This window comes from Leptonychotes weddellii, chromosome 13, assembly GCF_054177405.1.
Source record: "Leptonychotes weddellii isolate Sample4059 chromosome 13, ASM5417740v2, whole genome shotgun sequence".
NCBI classification, from domain to species: Eukaryota; Metazoa; Chordata; class Mammalia; order Carnivora; family Phocidae; genus Leptonychotes; species Leptonychotes weddellii.
In genome coordinates, this window is record NC_138381.1 from 62,302,691 (window position 1) to 62,323,682 (window position 20,992).

A 20,992-nucleotide genomic window follows, 5' to 3' on the forward strand; every position below is an offset into this window, starting at 1 on the left:
AGCAGGGAGCCCGATGCGGGGCTCGATCCCAGGACCCTGGGATCATGACCTGAGCCGAAGGCAGACACTTAACCGACTGAGCCACCCAGGCGCCCCTGAAGTCACACATTTAAAAATGTGCTTAAAGGGGGCGCCTGGGTGGCTCAGTCATTAAGCGTCTGCCTTTGGCTCAGGTCATGATCCTATGGTCCTTGGATCGAGCCCCTCACCGGGCTCCCTGCTCTGCGGGAAGCCTGCTTCTCCCTCTCCCAACCCCCCCCTTTGTGTTCCCTCTCTCTCTGTGTCTCTCTCTGTCAAATAAATAAATAAAATCTTAAAAAGAAAATGCTTAAAGGCTGTATGGATTTCCTTTCTTATGATCTGTCTGTGCATATCCTTTGTTCATTGTCCTATGTCCATTAGATTGTTTTTTTTTTCTCTTATTTGTACATTTTTATATAGTAAGAAAATTAGCCTTTTATTATGTGTTGCGAAGTTTTTTAAAATTGATTTGTCAATCATCTTTTTCCTTTTTTTAAATCTTTTTTTCCCATGTAGATATTTAAAATTTTTATGTTGTCAAATTTATTTTTGTTATGTCTGTAGGTTTTGTGTTGTACTTAGAAAGGCCTTCCTCTGGGGCTCCTGGGTGGGTCAGTCGTTAAGCATCCGCCTTCGGCTCAGGTCGTGATCCCGGGGTCCTGGGATCAAGCCCCACATCGGGCTCCCTGCTCGGCGGGAGGCCTGCTTCTCCCTCTCCCACTCCCCCTGCTTCTGTTACCTCTCTTGCTGTGTCTCTCTCTGTCAAGTAAATAAAATCTTTAAAAAAAATAAAAAAAGAAAAGCCTTCCTCAGCTTATATGATGAAAAATTCTTCTGTGTTTCATTTTAATAATTTCATTATTTAAACATTTAATTCTTTGATTCACCTATAATTTTTTTATATAAAGGATGATAAGTATTTTTCTCTCTCATTTGAATAATCAAAATTTATAACTGGTCTGGAACAATTATGGTTTGGTAATTGTATGTGGCTGAATATTTTGAGCCTATTTCATCTGTATGTTTGAGCCTATTTTCATTTGTATGTTTTGAGCCTATTTCATCTGTATTGCCACTACCATTTCAAGATGAGTTGTCAGAGGTCAGAGAAAAATATCAACGATGTTAATATATGTTGACATCAATAAACTGTAAATAAGTGAAATATATGAGGAATGAAAGAATATCATAAGCAGTTTATCTAAGTAAATAGTGATTTAAAGTTTCGTTTTATTTTTAAAAATCTCCATAAGTAGTACTATTCACTCCAGTTGTTTCTGAATTTAATATGGCCAGTTATTCCAAGTACTATATATATATATATATAAAAACTGAAAAAAATATTTTTAAATATAAATATATATATTTATATATTTATATATATTTATATATATATGTATATATATACATAATCTGAAAAATACATGCAAGAGTCTTTTGTTCTCTCTGTCATGCTGAGTTTTTCAGTAGCTGAGAGGATAAAGAGGGACTAGGTAAATTATATCCCTTTTTTTAACTATACACAATGCTATTTATTAGCCTCCTAAGGACCACATTGTAGCTAGCTTAGTAGGAACAGGCATATTTTGACAAATTAGAAGCTTCTGGACACTTACTAGAGTGCTCTTTTCTTTTAAATTTATGGACACTTGGTGGTGAGGATGATGTTAGAATTCTCTGGTATTTATAATCTTTCTGCACTTGCACTTTTCAGTGGTGTTTTACTTTGCTCCTAGAGGCTTTATTTAATAGTTTACATCAGAGGTTTTTTAAAGATTTTATTTATTTATTTGAGAGAGAAAGAGAATGAACAGAGAAGAGGGAGAAGCAGACCCCTGCTGAGCAGGGAGCCCGATGCGGGACTTGATCCCAGGACCCTGGGATCATGACCTGAGCCGAAGGCAGCTTCTCACTCGACTGAGCCACCCAGGCACGCCCCCCCCCGCTTTTTTTTTTTTAAAGTAAGCTCTATGCCCAACATGGGGCTTAAACTTGTGACCCTGAGATCAAGAGTTGCATGCTCTACTGACTGAGCCAGCTAGGTGCCCCAGTTCATATCAGAGTTTTAGCAGTTTCTTGTCTGTCAAGATACTCTACCAAAAAGATCCTTTGATCTTGTATGTGTGGTTTCTCCCCTCTCAGATTCACAGTGTACAAAATAAAAGCTCTGAGAGCTCTTCCACTAAAGTAGAATCTCATTTATCTTTGTTCATCCAAGTATTCTGAGGACCTAAGAGCTCTTAGAGGAACATATTTTGGGAAATGTTACTGTATATGGAGGTAATAGAATGCAGAACTATTTATTTATTTATTCATTCATTCATTCATTCATTCATTTAAGAGAGCACTAGTGGGGGGTGGATAAGGGAAGGGCAGAGGGAGAGGGAGAATCAGACTCCCTGCTGAGCATGGAGCCTGACCGGAACTCCGTTCCAGGACCCTGAGATCATGACCTGCACTGAAGTCAAATGCTTACCTGACTGAGACACCCAGCCACCCCAGAACCCTTCTTTTGTTAATTTGATTCTTATCTATATTGGCAATGAACCAAAATTATTACTCTGACAAGTAGGAAATGCTCTAATAGTAGGAACATGTCTTTATCACCTTTAGGCTACATTTGAACCTAACCATTTTACTTTTTAAGGCTGTTATTTGTATTTTATGTCATACCCTTCAGTTTTCAAATACAAGATTGGCTTTCATAACTTATGGCTAGTACTGCCCTTATTTGGAGTCATGATGAGTATATTTTCCAAAATGAAATCAGTTTTATACATTGTCAGTATCTCATATGTTGGTTTGGTTACGTAGATAAAATAATTAAAAATCAAGCCTCTTTAGGAAAATCCTTGTTATTTGCTAAATGTTACATTAGTCCATTCATTTTCAAGCAGTATGTTTCATGATCATAGTTTAAAACAACAACAAAAAACTAACCAGAATACATTCTTAGTTAGCCACTTCTAGTATCAGGGAGTTGAGGGATATAACTGGACACTGAGGGGTGCCTGGGTGACTCAGATGGTTGGGCGTCTGCCTTTGGCTTGGGTCATGATCTCTGGGTCCTGGGATCGGGTCCTGGGATCGAGCCCCGCATCGGGCTCCCTGCTTAGCGGGGAGTCAGTTTCTCCCTCTCCCTCTGCTGCTGCTCCCCTTGCTTGTGCTCTCTCTCTTAAATGAATACAAAAAAAAAAAAAAAAAAAGAACTGGACCCTGATATTTGAAATTTCTAGGATATTTTAATGTTTCAAACTGTCCTGGAAATCTAGGACATGATATCCCTGTAAACAGAGGAGAAATAGTGGCTGCCTATGTAGGAGATCAGCTCTGCCTTTCTTCCTCCTTTCTGTGGAATTTGTCCTTCTTAAAGCAAATGTCTCTTTGGGATTCTATTATTTTTCTAAGTATTGGTGTGTTACATATCAGATCTGTCCTCTTTTGAATGGAGGGATTGGACTTAGTCTTAAAGAAAGACATGGGGAAGCAAATTATACTTTTACACTTTTTGTTTTAATTTTACTCAGGACGAGCCTCATTAGAATTGTGAACTGTCTGTCTGGATACTGCTGTCTTAAGTTTCTTCTCTTGGGACTCTGATGCAGTTCATGATTTTCCTGTTTAAAAATGAGTAATGTTTGACTCATTCACTCCCTTTGGTTTTCAGATCACTATTATTAAGTCATAGAAAACTTAATGATTTGGAAAAAATCAATGTAAAAAACAGGTCTTAAATTGCCAAGATACAGTTTACAGCAGGTTTTTTTTTTTTCTTTTTGATTTCCAAAAACTGGCGTTTGTCTTTGAAATTCCATGGTAGTAGCCAAATTACCAAATTTGCCAGTCTAAAAAGATTCATTGATATATTAAATTTTTTTTTTTTAAGTAGGCTCCGTGGCCAATGCAGAACCCAGTGCAGGGCTTGAACTTACCACCCTGAGATTAAGACCTGAGCTGAGATCAAGAGTCAGATGCTTACCTGACTGAGCCACCCAGGTGCTCCTAAAATTTATGTTTTAAAAGTTTTGTTTTTATTTTTATTTTTTTCAATTTTAAAATTGGGCGCCTGGGTGGCTCAGTCAGTTAAGTGTCTGCCTTCAGCTCAGGTCATGATCCCAGGGTGTTGGGATCAAATTCTGCATCAGGCTCCCTGCTCAGTGGGGAGTCTGCTTCTCCCTCCCTCTCTACCCCTCCCCCCTGCTAGTGCGCGAACTCTCTCTCTCTCTAGCTCTCATGCTCTCTCTCTCTCAAATAAATAAAATCTTTAATAAAAAGAAGTGTAAAACTTATGGTCATTGCATAACATTAGGATAAGGGAAAATTTTAACAAAATAAAAATAAACCATAATTTTATATTCAGGGATAACTTAGCGTAGTTAATATTTTGATCTTGTTTCTTTCATTTTTTAAGTGCAGCCGTCTTAATATGATTGAGATCATATTTTCTATTTTGCTTATATTTGTATTCTTTCCCTTAATATAACTTTTTGTATGTATGTATGTAATCTCTACACACAACATGGGGCTCGAACTTAGGACCTTGAGATCAAGAGTCTCATGCTCTATTGAGTGAGCCAGCCAGTTGCCCTCCCTTAGTATTAACTGTAAATTGCCAAGGAAAAAAGCCTGAGTTTTCTTTTGTATTCATTCATTCATTCACTTTCTCAATCAAAAAAATGTAAATATATATGTTTATAACCATATGTATATATAAAAACATACATATACATATATATGTATTCAAGGTAATATGTTGGCTGCTTCTTGGAAAGTTTATTGTCTTTCAGGATACAAAAGTTTTCTGTGTAAAGCAGACAATGAAGAATTTCCCTGTTCTCTTGAAGTTCAGAGAAGGAAACCCTCTGGATTATCTGACAAAGTTTCTTTGTTTGTAGATTCCTCTCTTTGGTGCTAAGACTCTTGGTCGGAGAAGTCCTGATGGACCATTGTTGAGCAAAGCTGAATTTGTTGAGAAGGTTCGTCAGAGTAACCAGGCCTGTCATGATGGAGATTTTCACACAGCTATTGTTCTGTACAATGAAGCCTTGGCTGTTGACCCTCAGAACTGCATCTTATACAGCAATAGATCTGCAGCCTATATGAAAATCCAGCAGTATGACAAGGCACTGGATGATGCAATCAAAGCTCGACTTCTCAATCCCAAATGGCCAAAGGTAGAAATTTCATTTACTTTCACAGATTCTTTTGTGCTGATTTCTTATTTTAATGTAACATTTTATTGAATTTGCAGTTATTAATATTTTAATAGTCTGTATATCAGTGAAGTGTAGAAGGGCCTCATTGAGCTGCTACACTAGTGAATGGCTTCCCTTTTTAATGCTTGGAAACTGCTGTCCATGTTCAAGTTTAATTCTTTTCCTGTATGTTTGGAATTTGTATTTTTTTTTTCCACTTAGCTCCTTGATAGGATACATTTTAGTCATTTGTATAGGTTTTGACATCTTCTTTTTGCACAGATGTTTCAGATAGAGATGGTTTCTTTCTTTCAACTTAAAATAATTTTATTATTCCCTGTTAATGACTGCTTGTTTTCAGATGGTATTTAATCAGAGAAACTTATTTTTTCTAATACATCATTTTAATTATCTGTTTCTTTGAATAGTTTAAGACTTGAGTTATCTTTGCTTTGTACATACTTTGTTTTCAGTGTGCCTATTCACCGTCTAACCCCCAGTCTATTTTAGAAAATATTTCTTAAGATGTGCTGAAATGTTTGAGATATTTTTTTACTGAATCACAAAAGCATTTGATCCTGTTCTTGGCTTTCTGTTATGTTAACAAAAGTTGATGGATATTTGCTAGAGATTTTAAAAATATCCTTACTGTCTTATTAATGTCATAGTCATATTAATTTACACTTCAACTCTGGTGGGTATTTTTGTCCTCATTCAGTGGAATTTCCAGTGTTGCTGCTGCCTCATGAATTGTTTAGTATTTTGTAATTCCCTAAAGGAGTTCTTTTGTAACTATAATTATTATAGATTAAACAAAGTGTTTAAAAAAATTGTTATATGACATCATTTGGGAGTTAGAATGCTGTTATCAAAGGACAGACCCAGGTTCAAATTCCTTTTCTTTTTTTTTTTTTTAAAGATTTTATTTTTTATTTATTTATTTGAGAGAGAGAGAATGAGAGAGAGCACATGAGAGGGGGGAGGGTCAGAGGGAGAAGCAGACCCCCCGCCGAGCAGGGAGCCCGATGCGGGACTCGATCCCGGGACTCCAGGATCATGACCTGAGCCGAAGGCAGTCGCTTAACCGACTGAGCCACCCAGGCACCCTCCTTCTCTTTTGTTAATGACAGTATGGCTTTTGGTAAATTTCTTAACCTCTCTAGGGTGAAGATAAATGGGATAATGATACTTATCTTGTAAGGCTACTTAAGAGTCAGAGATAATATGTTACTTGTTCATAGTATGTGTTTGGTAGATAATAGCTTTGACTGTGACATTTTTATTAAAGGTACAAATCAGTAAATTATTCTAGCAAGACTTGGCATGTGTCTTCTCTTTCTCATTTCCTTTTTCTTTTAAAGTCTGTATTGGTGCAATGAGCCTGATAAATAGCTTAATTTTCAAATTAAGCATCTCCATTCCTTCCTTTTTTGGATCTACTTATTTTATATTCTTCTTATATTTGTGAACACTTAAAAAAAAAGATTATTTCAGAGAGGGCAAGTGAGAACAGCGGGGAGGGGCAGAGGGAGAGGGATAGAAGTCTTAAGCACACTCCTGACGTGGGGCTTGATCCCACAACTCTGAGATCACCACGTGAGCTGAAACCAAGAGTCCGCCGCTTAACCAGCTGCCACTTAGGTGCCCCCTGTTTGTGAACACTTTTAAACTTTTATCCTTTTCCTTTTTCTGTGTCATTCCACTTTCTTTTGTCAATGTCTTGTGATTTAACTCACACAAAAATGGCTTTAAAAGGTGCACTTTTATGATTATAGATGAAAAATCAGCCTTTTAAGGTAACTTCTATCAAGGTTTAGTCTCTGATTTTTTTCCTTTTTTTTTTTATTAAAGATTTTATTTATTTGACAGAGAGAGACACAGCGAGAGAGGGAACACAAGCAGGGGGAGTGGGAGAGGGAGAAGCAGGCTCCCTGTGGAGCAGGGAGCCCGGTACGGGGCTCGATCCGGGACGCTGGGATCATGATCTGAGCCAAAGGCAGATGCTTACTGAGCCACCCAGGTGCCCCTGATATTTTTCCTTTTGTGATAAGTGAAGTTGTATATTTACAGTTGCATTAATATTTTAGCTCCAGGGGCACCCCTGATATTTTTCCTTTTATGATAAGTGAAGTTGTTGTATATTTACAGTTGCATTAATATTTTAGCTCCAGGGGCGCCTGGGTGGCTCAGTCGTTAAGCGTCTGCCTTCGACTCAGGTCATGATCCCAGGGTCCTGGGATCGAGCCCCACATCGGGCTCCCTGCTCCACGGGAAGCCTGCTTTTCCCTCTCCTACTCCCTCTGCTCGTGTTCCCTCTCTTGTTGTCTCTCTCTGTCAAATAAATAAAATCTTAAAAAAAAAAAAATTTAGCTCCATATTTGACTTTAAGCAAACTTAACAGGGGTATCTAGAATTATATAAAATATAAATTAGTTTTTATTATTGAGATTATGAACAGGTTTTCATATACAGTGTGATTCATAATAAAATTATAAAGAAATTTCCACTGCTGCATAATTCTTTTTCATTTCAAAAAAACTTGATTTTATACTTATTTTTCTAGGAATATACTCACTCTGTAAAAGAAGATTCACTTGTACTCTTTTGTTATAAAGATATGTCTTGAAATTTTATCATTTCACTTTTCTTTTTCATTTTGACTTTTTTAACTTTTTCAGTATAATCCTTTTGCCTTTCTGAAGTGTTTCTCTGAAATGTCATTATTGTCTAGTTTGATGAGGGAAAACATAAAACCCAATTTCTTTCTCTTCCAAACTGTCTCTGTGGTAGTTTTTTATGTAAACATCCAAGGGTTCCAGAGATTGGATAGAGAGTCTTTTATTTATGTGTATTTTGTCTGAATGAAAAATGATTTTGCTTTGATATGGGCTGCAAAAGAGGTATGAACAAAGCACTGTGAAAGCCTCCCAAAAACAATAAGCCCAGTCTTATTACTAAATTATGATACTTATCCCTGTCTCTTAGCTATTGTCTGTTTATGTTCATTCTTTTTGTGTCCTGTTTAAGAAATATTTATCTTACTCAGGGTTATAAAGTTTTTCTTAGGTTCTTTTCTAGAATTTTTATAGTTTTTTTTTTTTTTTAAAGATTTTATTTATTTATTTGACAGAGAGAGACACAGTGAGAGAGGGAACACAAGCAGGGGGAGTGGGAGAGGGAGAAGCAGGCTTCCCGCGGAGCAGGGAGCCCAATGCAGGGCTCGATCCCAGGACCCTGGGATCATGACCTGAACTGAAGGCAGACGCTTAACGACTGAGCCACCCAGGTGCCCCTAGAATTTTTATAGTTTTTTACCTTTATGTCTGTGATTCTTTCAGGGTATGAGATAGAGGTCAAGATTTATTTATTTTTTTTTCAGTATAGATAACCATGTTCCAGCAACATTTGTTGAAAAGACTGTCCTTTCCCCATTGAATTATCTTTGGTACCTTTGCCACAAACCATTTGACCATAAAAATATGGGGCTATTATTGGTCTCTATTTTGTTCCATTGATTTGTCTATCTGTCCTATGCCCTAACCACACTGTCTTGATTACTGTAGCTTTATTTTATGTCTTTTTTATTTTTTATTTTATGTCTTGACGTCAGGTATTGTGAGTCTTCCATCTTTGTTTTTCTTTTTCTAGTTTGTTTTTGTTATTCTCTCTGCATTTCAATGTAAGTTATGAAATCAGCTTATCAATTTCTTCAAAAGCCAACTGGGAAATTAATGGGATTGCATTGAACTTTTAGAGCAATTTGGAGAGAATTGCCATTTTAACATTGTTCAGTCTTCTAATCCATGAACATGGTATATCTCTCCATTTATTTAGTACTCTTTTCATTTTCCTTCGCAACTTTTTATAGTTTTCAGTGTTCACTTCTTGCACAATTAAAAAAAATATTCCTAAGTATTTTGCTTATTTTAAAAAATATTTTATTTACTTATTTTAGAGAGAGAGAGAGCACGTGCTTGTGCATGTATGTGCATGGAGTTGGGGAAGGGTAGAGGGGGAAGGACAGAGGGGGAGGGAGAGGGACAAGTGGACTCTGCCATGAGCATGGAGCCCCATGACCTAAGCTGAAACCAAGAGTTAGACACTTAACCTACTGAGGCACCCAGGTGCCCCTTAAGTATTTTGCTTTCTGATGCTATTATAAATTGATCTAAAATTTTCTATTTTCTATTTTTTCATTGCTAGTCTACAGAAATATAATGTATTTTTGTACTTTGTTTCATGTGACAGTGTTGAATTCACTTTTAAGTTCTAGTGGCATTTTTTTGCAGATGCTTTAGGATTTTTTAGTACATGATTATATAATCTGTAAGAAATGACCGTTCTTTCTTTCTTTGCATATGCTTTTTATTTCTTTCTCTTGTTCCATTGTACTGGTTAGGATATCCAGTATAATTTTGAATAGAAATGGTGAGAGCCAACTTACTTTAGTCATTCCTGATCTTAGTGGGAAAGCTTTGAGCTTTTTATTGTTGAGGATGATGTCCTTAATCCAGTGGAGGATGTTCCCTTCAATTTCTGTTATGACTGAGTGCTGAATTTTGTCAATTTTTTCCTTCATTTATTGAAATCATAATTTTTTTCTCAGTCTTTTAGTATTAAATTGATTTTGTTTTTGGATGTTAAGCCAACCTTGCATTCACAGGATAAATACCACTTAGTCATTATGTCTTATCCTTCTTATATATTGTTGGATATGATTTGCTCTAATTTTGTTAAGTGTGTTTTTGTTTTTAAGGATTTTATTTATTTATTTGACAGAGAGACAGGAGGAGAACACAAGCAGGGGGAGCAGCAGATGGAGAGGGAGAAGCAGGTTCCCTGCTGAGCAGGGAGCCTGATGCGGGGCTCGATCCCAAGACCCTGGGATCATGACCTGAGCCGAAGACAGTCACTTAACCAGCTAAGCCACCCAGGTGCCCCAAGAGTTTATTTAATTAAGTTAAATTATTTATTTGACAGAGAGAGAGGGTGGGTGCACAAGCAGGGGGAGCAGCAGGCAGAGGGAGAGGGAGAAATAGGTTCCCCACTGAGCACAGAGCCCCAGGTGGGGCTTGATTCCAGGACCCTGGGATCATGACGTGAGCTGAAGGCAGATGCTTCACCAACTGAGCCACCCAGGCACCCAATTGTTAAGAGTTTTTGCATCTATCTTTATGAAGTATATTGATCTGTATTTTCATTTTTGATGATGTCTTTGTCTGGTTTTAGTATCAGAGTGATACTGGCCATATACAATGAGTTGTGAAGTGTTCTCTCTTCTTGTATTTTCTGGAAGAGTTTATGTTGGCAGGGGCACCTAGGTGGCTCAGTCGGTTAAGTGTCTGCCTTCGGCTTAGGTCATGATCCTGTGGTCCTGGGATGACCCACGTCGGGCTCCCTGCTCTGCAGGGTCGTCTATTTCTCCTTCTCCCTCTGCCCCCCCCTTGCTTGTGCTCTCTCTCTCTCTCTCGTTTTCTCTCTCTCTCAAGTAAATAAATAAAATCTTTAAAAAAAAAGAGTTTGTGTTGGATTGGTATTATTTCTTCCTTAAGTATTCAGTAGAATTCACCAAGGAAGCTATCTTTACATGGATTTTTCTTTGTGGAAAGGTTTTAATTATGAATTCAATTTCTTTGATTGATATAAGACCATTCAAATTTTCTAATTCTAATTAGATTAGTTTGGTATTTTGTTTCTTTCAGTAAATTTTTATGTTTAATTTGGGTTGCAAGTTTATTGGTATCAAGTTGTCAGTAACATTCCCTTATTATCCTTTCAATTTTTGTGGGATCTTTAGTGATGTCCTTTCTTTCATTCCTGATATTGTTAATTTATGTCTTCTCTCTTTTGTCTCATTAGTCTGCTTAGAGATTTATCAATTTTTTTCATCTTTCTATTCAATCAGGTATTAGTTTCATTGATACTCAGTATTACTCTACATTTTCTCTTTCATCAATTTCTACTCTTTTTTTTTTTTAAGATTTTATTTATTTATTTGACAGAGAGAGACAGCGAGAGAGGGAACACAAGCAGGGGGAGTGGGAGAGGGAGAAGCAGGCTTCCCGCTGAACAGGGAGCCCGATGCGGGGCTCGATCCCAGGACTCTGGGATCATGACCTGAGCTGAAGGCAGATGCTTAACGACTGAGCTACCCAGCGCCCCTATGCAAGGTCCCTTTTTATCTGTGGTGGTAATTATTGTCCTAACATCTATTTTGTTTGATACTAATATAACCACTCCAACTTTCTTTTACTTACTCTTTGCATTATATATCATTTCTTATACCCATATATTTTCAACTTCCCTGGGACTTTATATTTAATATTTATCTCTTTTGTGGGAGAGATAAATAAATCTATTTCTCCTTCTCCCTCTGCCTCCCCCTTGCTTGTGCAAGGGTTCACTCTCCAGTGCTTGATATATTAGTATCAAACAAAATAGATGTTAGGACAATAATTACCACCACAGATGCCACCAGTGTATAATTGCTTCTCGCCTTTTAAATAAATTTTGTCAGTCTCTGCCTTTTAATTGGAATCTTTGTCAATTACCATTTAATGTAATTATTGATGGTGTTGACTTTTTTCTGTACCATTTTTTTTCTTTGTATTCTCTGTTTTTGTTCCTCTGTTACTCATTTCCTATTGTTTATTGGGTTTTTTTGGAATACTTTTTGAGTTGATTTATTTTTTTCTCTTGAGAGTTTTTCATTGTTGTTGATGTTGTTTGGCAGGTTTTTATCTTGGTTAGAATAGTATTGCATACTTTGTTTCTTGAATTGCAGCTCTAGTTTCAGTGCAGATATTTTGTCTTTATTTGAACTGCTTTAAATTTGTTCCATATCTGTGTAACTCGAGGGTTAACTAAAGATGTAGGTAGACAGAATTTGAGTATCTTTTTTCTGGTTCTTTTCCTTCTGGGATTGCTTTCTTCCTTGCCCAAAGGCAGTGGTTCCTGTGCTTCAGTATTCTGATTTCCTCAGCCAGAAGGACATTGTTCCTGTCACCCTGCTCACCACTCTGATTGGGAATTCACCTCACAGCTGTTTTCCTCCAGAATCTGTCTGCTTTCTCTTCACTCTCCAGTGCTTTCAGGTAGGTCCTTTTTGTATTATATCTAGATTTTATAGTTGTTTTCTGTGTGGGAGTGGGTTCACTAGGATCTTGCTTAGTAGTTAGTGGAAGCAGAAGTGATGTCTTTCCAGTGATATAAGGTCTATGTTCAGTGGATCCCCAACAAAGTCATCTTGCCTCCTTAGACCCAGCGGCTTTCTTGATGTTTGGAGTTCTCTTTTTGGGGTTATTGTTCCCAGTTACTGGTCTCATTCATTTAGAGTATTTATCTCCTTTTCCTTTTTCATTCTTTGAATTGGTCAGTAAGTCTTCTGCATTCTTTCTTGAATGTAGTCCATATATATTTTATGCATTTTATTTCCACAGCCAGTATTACAGTCTAGGTTATTATAGTTTCATTCTTATTTTGTTGTGACATTTTTTATCGTAACAATGTTCTCATGAGAAACTCTGTTGTTCCATGTTTCCAAGTGACCTGATATTCAAGGCTCTGCACAAGTGGTCTCATTTGCCCCTTTATTTCTTGCTATTGTGCTGACAAACCTACTGTTCTTGTTGATCAAGTCTTTTCTTCTTTCTTCTTCCTTCCTTTTTATGCCAAGCTCTGTGCCTGGAGTTTTCTCCCTTGCTCTGTTATTTGGTAAAGTAAGCCTAGTTCAATTCTCACCTTTCCCTGAAAGCTACATTGAGCTTCTGTGAATATAACATTGTCTATTGTTAATTTCAATTAATTGCTTATATTGTTATATAGACGTTACTTGAATTTTATCTGAGTCTTAAACTAGCTTGAAAATTCCTTGAAAATTTGTCTTCTACTTATTTTATAGCCCAGACCTTGCTGGACCCCTTAAATTTTTAAATTTTTTTTCTATTTTTTAAAACCTTAGTGTCTAAATCAATGAGAAAATTAAGAGATTAATTGTACATTTCTTATTGAAGACTTCTATGGATGCAGACACCACAGACCATAAACTTATCCCTTGAACAGTTTAGAAGTTTTTGTTTGAAATTAGCCAAATTCCTCAATAGGTTTAGTCCACTTTTTTTTTTTTTTTTAGAGATTTTATTTAGGGGCGCCTGGGTGGCTCAGTCGTTAAGTGTCTGCCTTCGGCTCAGGTCATGATCCCATGGGATTGAGCCCCGCATCGGGCTCCCTGCTTGGCGGGAAGCCTGCTTCTTCCTCTCCCACTCCCCCTGCTTGTGTTCACTCTCTTGCTGTGTCTCTCTCTGTCAAATAAATAAAATCTTTAAAAATTTTATTTATTTATTTGACAGGGAGACAGAGTGAGAGAGAGCACGAGTGGGTTGAGGGGCAAAGGGAGAAGTGGACTCTGCTGAGCAGGGAGCCCAATGAGGGACTCTATCCTTTGACTCCGGGATCATGACCTGGGTTGAAGGCAGACGCTTAACTGACTGAGCCACCCAGGCGCCCCATGTTTAGTCCACTTTTTAATCAGTTGTGGAAGGAATCTAACATTTCTTTCACATCTCTTACATTATAACCTTTCATGTGTTTAGTGAGATAGCACAGTGTAATGTAAATAGGACATACAGGCAGTTCTTGCTTTGCATGGTAACACATTACCATAGAAACAACTGTAGAAGCTGAAAAATCTTGCAGTGTGAACTTTGCAACAATTTTGACTATTCTGTGACCTTTAAAAGTTTTTGTCAAAACACTAAAAACTCTCTTACTGTGGATTATAAGCGTATAAGGAATGGAAAAATTATTAAAACTAATATTTATTTAGTACACTGTGATTTAAAATGTTAGAAACATTGAGAATTTGTTTTATTTTTCTGTAGAAAACTTATCTGTAGTTATTTGAACAGTGCTCGCTGTTTTCTTCTCATCTTATAACTTACAATATAGGGTATCTTTTCTGTGCCTTGGCAAATTGTCATACTACTTTCTAGTTTGGATTGGCTTCTAAAATGTTAATCTTTATCGATTGAGCATTCCTGTAGTTATAGTAATTTTGCCAGCATCACGTTCTCTGGAACATTTCAGCCTTTTTGTCACTACTTTCCTCATTTATGTTGACAAGTTCATCCTCACTAAGTTCTTCCAACTGGACCTCTTGAACAGTGGCTGTGTCAACTTTCCCATGGTCAGCTATTTCTTCTATAACTCCCTTTACGTTTGATTTGAATTTTACCTCCAGCATTATCACTCTTTATTTCTTTGCTGCACTCATTTTTATTCCTCAATTCCTTTTTTTTTAAAAGACATTTATTTATTTGAGAGAATGAGTGGGAGGGGCTGAGAGGAAGGCAGAGAGAGAATCTCAAGCAGACTCCATGGCGAGCTGGTAGCGGGCCTCAATATCAAGACCCTGAGATCATGACCTGAGCTGAAACCAAGAGTGGAACGCTTAACTGACTGGGCCACCCAGGTGCCCCTTTACTCCTCAATTCTTTTTCAAAAACCCATTTTTATAAAGTGACCACATAGGTTTCTCACTGGAAGATAAAGAGGCAACACAACTACCTTTTTGCTGTTTCTGTGTGAGCTGAAAACAGATGTGCAGTGGCCAATCACCACAGACTTTGAAACAAGTGATGTGATTCGTCAGTAATCAGGATGCATCTTTCTTAATTATATAGCAATTGTGGAGTGAAGAACCAGCAGCGGCATTTGCACTTTATGCATTTACTCACAGTTAATATACCATGCTAATTGAAATTTAAATTGCATTAGTAGGGATTTGGAGTCATTTAACTGTGGTAACTGACTGAAATTCATGTATATTGAAACAATATACATGTGAAGCAAGAACTGCTGGGTCTTTGGAGTTGGAGCTTGGGTTTTTCCTCCTTACATCTTGCTTTACCTCCATATGCCTCACTTTTCCCATTTGCAAGCTGGGTTAACATCACAAACCTTGAAGGGTTGTATTGAGGATTAAATACAATAACGTTAGGTGCTTAGGACAGCGTTTTTCACATATAGGTTATTAACATATTATGGTTATTAATGATGATCATTATCATCATGATGATATTTGTATGTAGACACATAACTTTTAGTCAAACTACCCACATATCTTTTGAGCACTTTTCTTCTCTTTATAATAATCTCAGTAATCTCCTGAATACTTGCAGTTTCTGCTGATCATTTTTTAAATAGTGTGATGATGAAATGGATAAAATATTCCATTAAGATCTATCTATTGCAGAGGGAAGAGGAAGAATTATTTTTTGCCAGGTATAGAGGACATACGCTCTTTTGAATAACTTATCAGATCCTCTTGCTCTTTTTTAAGTGTGCTCTATTTCATTTATTTGATTTCATTTATTTGTTTTCAATAAATATCTAATAGGCATTTACTATAGGTAAGCATAGTTCTGCTACTGTCTTTAGTTGATTTGTCTTCTTTTTTTAATTTAGCATATTAGTCTTTTTTCATTGTTTTGGTATTCTACCTCTTTCCCATGATTAAAAAAAAAAAGAATGCATTGTTGATCTGTACTTGTATCTACTAGTTTTTGCTTTGTAACAAATCACTCCAAAACAGTGACTTAAAATAACAACCAACCATTTATTTAGCTCAAGATTCTGATGCCTGCTGAGTGGCTTTTCTGATCTGGACTGACTCAGCTGATTTCTGCTGGGCTTGCTCATGTGTTCAAGTTCAACTAGAGGTTTGCCTGATGGTTGGATCATCTAAGACTGTCTCACTCACATTCTGACACTTGGTATGCTGCTGGCTAGGAGAATAACAGCAACTGCGCCATGTGTCTCTTATCATCTTGCAGGTTTTCCTAGGCTTCTTCCCATGGCAATTGTAGGATTTCTACAACTGCAGGAGAGTGGAAGCAGCAATGCACAAGCATATTGTGAGTCTGATTGTACCATATATGCTATTATGCCATTGGCCAGGGTAAGTCACATGGCCAAGCCCAGAACCACCAAAGGAGGGGATTACCCAAGGACGTATATAGAAATGGAGGAATCTGTAGCCATCCTTATAATTTACCCCAGTATTCTTTGTCAGATCATATACACAGCGTGGTACATAATCATATACCCTCCTTCGTAGAACATATCCCTTTTCAGTTTTATCTATTTTATTTTAACTTTATACCCTTGATCTTTCTGGTTTGGAATTTTCTTGAATCACATCTATTCAGACATGTTGTTTGTGAAGTAGTTTATATAATTTTAGTGTGAATTATGAGTTACAAAATAGTTATATTCTTTAAGGATTCCATAGGAAAAGAAACCCAAAGGAATGGTGGATTTTCATATGGTGTAACTATATAAAAACTATATAAGGGAAAGTTCCACAGGGGGACTTTCCCATTAATTGTAAAGCATACCATAAATATCTTCTCTTTCTGCATGAATTTAAAGCTCTTCTCATATTCTCATTCATTGATTATACTTGATGACAGAATCCTATTATCAAGTATAATACTTGATGAGAGAGTATTACACTTTGTCAGATATTATACCTGATGACAGTTATATGTAAGAAAAAAATGTTAAGATATATCTTGGCCTCATGTTTCTTTTTGGTTTACCTATATCTTATTTATTTTTTAAAGATTTATTTATTTACTTATTTGTCAAAGGGAGAGAGAGAGAGAGAGCAAGAGCCCAAGCACAAGCAGGGGGAGGGGCAGGCAGAGGGAGAAGCAGACTTCTGCTGAGCAAGGAGCCCGATGTGGGACTTGATCCCAGGACTCTGGGATCATGACCTGAACTGAAGGCAGATGCTTAACCGACTGAGCCACCAGGCGCCCCTGTACGCACAATAATCTTATGTAGATATTATTATCCCAGCTTTACAAAAGTGAACATTTATACTTAGTGAGAGATTAAATAACATCCGGGTAATAGAAGAGTACAAGAGTTGGACTTTAGTCTTGTCTGATTCTAAAGAATTTTTCCTTAATCAGTATACTTACTGTACTGTTTACCTAAACAAAGGAGTTCATCAATTAAGAAATCTTAAGAGTTCAGAATTCTCTTTCAAGTTTTAACACTGATATGTTCATATGATGTTGAGGAGACTATTCAATTTCAGTTTCCTATAATATAAACCAGAGTCTGACATCGCAATTTATTTGCCTTTGACTTATTATTACAAGTAGAGTGTTTTAAATGCCTTGGAGCTTTTTTTTAAAAAAATAAGTACATTGGAGCTTAATAACAGAAATGCATCAAAAATGTTTTTAAGCTAGATAATCTTAATAGTGTGCCTTAATTACACACTTTTGGGAGTATATATTTTTTTTATAATTTCAATTTTTTTTTTTTTTTTAGTAAGAAATTTATTTGGGGGACCTGGGTGGCTCAGTCGGTTAAGCGTCTGCCTTTGGCTCAGGTCATGATCCCAGGGTCCTGGGATGGAGCCCTGCAGCCTGCTTCTCCCTTCCCCTCTGCTGCTCCCTCTGCTTGTGCTCTCTCTGTCAAATAAATAAAATCTTAAAAAAATAAATTTATTTATTGAATGTTTCTGCGTGCTAGGCAGTGTTCTTTTTTTAAGATTTATTTATTTTTTAGAGAGAGAGAGTGTGCAGGGAGTAGGGAGGGGCAGAAGGAGCAGGAGAGAGAGAATCTCAAGTCGACTCCCTGTTGAGTATGGAGTCTGACACAGGGCTTGATCTCACAGCTCTGAGCTCATGACCTGAGCTGAAATCAAGAGTCAGTCACCCAACTGACTGAGCTACCCAGGTGCCCCACTGGCAGTCTTCTAAACCTCAGTGATTCAACCAAGAACTATGCAGAACAAAGTTACAACTAACATTCCAGTGGGGAGAAGCAGATAATAAAGTTTGAAAGTAATAAATGCTCTGAAGATAATTTCAAACAGAGTAAAAGGATGGGAGAGTACTGAGAAAAAAGGGATGACAGGGTTATGGAAAAGAGTTTGTGGGAGGAGATGATTCAGATGAGACTTGAAAGAACCAGAAGTGGGCAAAGTGCATTGTAGGCAGAATAAACAGCTAGTTTGAATGCGGCCAATTGAAGAAAACAGCACAAAGGCCAGTGGAGCACAGTGAGTGTGAGTGAGTGAGTGAGTGAGTGAGGGAAAAGGAGGTGGTTGGAGATAACTGTTGAGGTGGGCAGTAGCCAGGTCATGCTGGGCCTTTTAAGCCATTATAAGGATATAATATTTTATTCAGATACTCATGGGATGTCATTAGAAGATTTTAACTAGAAGGGTGACATACTTAATTTATGGTCAGTTTAGTTAAAGGTTATGCATATGTTTTTTTTTTTTAAGATTTTATTTATTTATTTGTCAGAGAGAGAGAGAGCACAAGCAGGGGGAGCGGCAGGCAGAGGGAGAAGCAGGCTTTCTGCTGAGCAGAGAGCCCGATGCGGGGCTCGATCCCAGGGCCCTGGGATCATGACCTGAGCTGAAAGCAGACGCTTAACGACTGAGCCACCCAGGTGCCCCTATGCATATGTTTATTTATTTATTTTTTACTTTTTTGTTTTTTATTTATTTATTTATTTATTAATTAAAGATTTTATTTATTTATTTGAGACAGAGAGAATGAGAGAGACAGAGAGCACATGAGAGGGGGGAGGGTCAGAGGGAGAAGCAGGCTCCCTGCCGAGCAGGGAGCCCGATGCGGGACTCGATCCCAGGACTCCAGGACCATGACCTGAGCCGAAGTCAGTCGCTTAACCAACTGAGCCACCCAGGCGCCCTGTTTTTGTTTTTTAAAAAAATAGCTTTATTGAGATGTAATTCACATACTGTAAGATTCGCCCTTTTAACATTTACAATTTAGTGATATTTAGTATATTCACGGAGTTGTGCAATCATCGCCATTATCTAATTTTAACCACCCCCCAAAACCCATACTCATTAACAGTCACTCCCCATTCGCCCTCCAACCCAGCTTCTGGAGGCCACTAATCCACTTTATTTTCTTTCTTTCTTTTTTTTATACACAAATTTAGAGACTTTAATGTCATACCCAAGAATTCCACTATATCCTGTGGGATATAGATAGCTAATTACAACTAATAAAATTTTAAGAATGGAAATAGTCCTTCGTATAGAACAGAATAATAATGGAAAGACTTTTGGAAATAACACCAACCCAAATTTATATTTTAAAATACTGGGGGCTTTGTTTTTGTTTATTTATATTTTTATGATTATTATATTTTCCTGGGAGACTGATCTTTTTATTATTATAGAATACCCTTCTTTGTCTTTAGTAACAATTTTGGTCCTAAAATCTATTTTGTCTGAAATTAATAGAGCCATTCCCTTTCTCTTTTGGTTACTGCTTGCATGATATCTCTTTTTCCATACTTTCTTTTTCAACCTGTTTATGTCTTGGAAGCTAAAGTGAGTGTTTTATAGACAGCATACAGTTGGGTCATTTTTTTTAAAATCCATTTTTCCAATCTTTGTCCTGTGTAGTATCCCAGTATAAGTCCATTTATATTTAACTGCTAATAATGTAACTGCTTTTTTGTTTGTTTTTTTAAAGATTTTATTTATTTGACAGAGAGAGTGAGAGAGCACAAGCAGGGGGAGTGGCAGAGAGAGAGAGATGGAGAAGCAAGCTCCCCGCTGAGCAGGGAGCCCGATGTGGGGCTTGATCCCAGGACCATGGGACCATGACCTGAGCTAAAGGCAGACGCTTAACCGACTGAGCCACCCACGTGCCCCTTGTTGCTTATTTTTTATGTCTTTTTTCTATATTTCTATGTTATTTGATTTCTATATATCTTTTTCTGTTCTTTTATGCTAAGTAAATATTTTCTAGTGTACCATTTACATTCACTTGTTTCCTTTACTATATATTTTTTAGTTATTTTCTTGGTGGTTGCTCTAGAGATCATAATTAGCATCTAAATATATATCAACTTAATTTTAATTTTAATTTTTAAATGTTTTATTTATTTAAGTAATCTCTGCACCCCCTGTGTGGCTCAAACTCATGACTCCAAGATCAAGAGTTGCATGCTCTTCTGACTGAGCCAGCCAGGAACCCCTCAACTTAATAGCATAGAAAAACTTTGCTCCGGTATAGCTCCATTCCCTTATCTATTGTGCTACGAGTGTCATACAAATTACATCTTTCATCATTATAAGCCCATCAGCATAGTCTTATATTACTGCTTTATGCCACTGTCTTTTAAATCATACAAGTTCTATCAAAAAGTTCTATTTGATATTCTCTATTTGGTGAGACATTATCCTTTAATTGTTGAGGCATGATTTTCTTTACTTTGAACATGTTTATAATAGCTGATTTAAAGTCTTTGCCTAGTAAGTTCAATGTTAGGATTTCTTCAGGGACAGTGTCTATCGCCTGCTTTTTTTGCAGTGTGTGGGCCATACTTACTGTTTCTACGTGTCATCATTTTTCATTGAATGCTGGACATTTTAAGTAATATGATGTGGCAACTTTGAAAATCAGATTTTTCCCCTTCCATCCCTTCACTGGGTTTATTGTTGCTTTTGTTGTCGCCTTTTTTGAGTTAGTTACTTCCCTGAACTAAATTTTTAAAGTCTGTCTTCTTTGTCACGTGTAGCCACTGAAATCTGTGCTCGGATAGCTTAGTGGGCAGCTATTAATGGGACAGAGTTTCCATAAATGCCTTGAACCAATAAGTGTCCCACCCTTTGTTGAAGAGTTCCCTGTGTGTTGGGCATATCTTCTGTACTCTGGCAGTTTACAACTCTGTCTTAGCCTTTACTTCCTGCTTGTGTAGAACCT

General features: G+C 37.1%; 1 protein-coding gene across 1 annotated transcript in view; it reads left to right on the forward strand.

The window, feature by feature from the left end:
* The window catches only part of LOC145716832 (tetratricopeptide repeat protein 28-like), a 46,091-nt gene extending 25,925 nt beyond the window's left edge, over positions 1-20,166 (forward strand). Inside the window, exons 2-3 of the mRNA XM_081801915.1 lie at positions 4,917-5,195; positions 19,775-20,166. Of these exons, the coding sequence (XP_081658041.1) occupies positions 4,917-5,195; positions 19,775-19,783 (288 nt within the window). The 3' untranslated portion in view covers positions 19,784-20,166. The remainder of the gene's footprint in view (positions 1-4,916; positions 5,196-19,774) is intronic.
* The last annotated feature ends 826 nt before the right edge of the window (positions 20,167-20,992 follow it).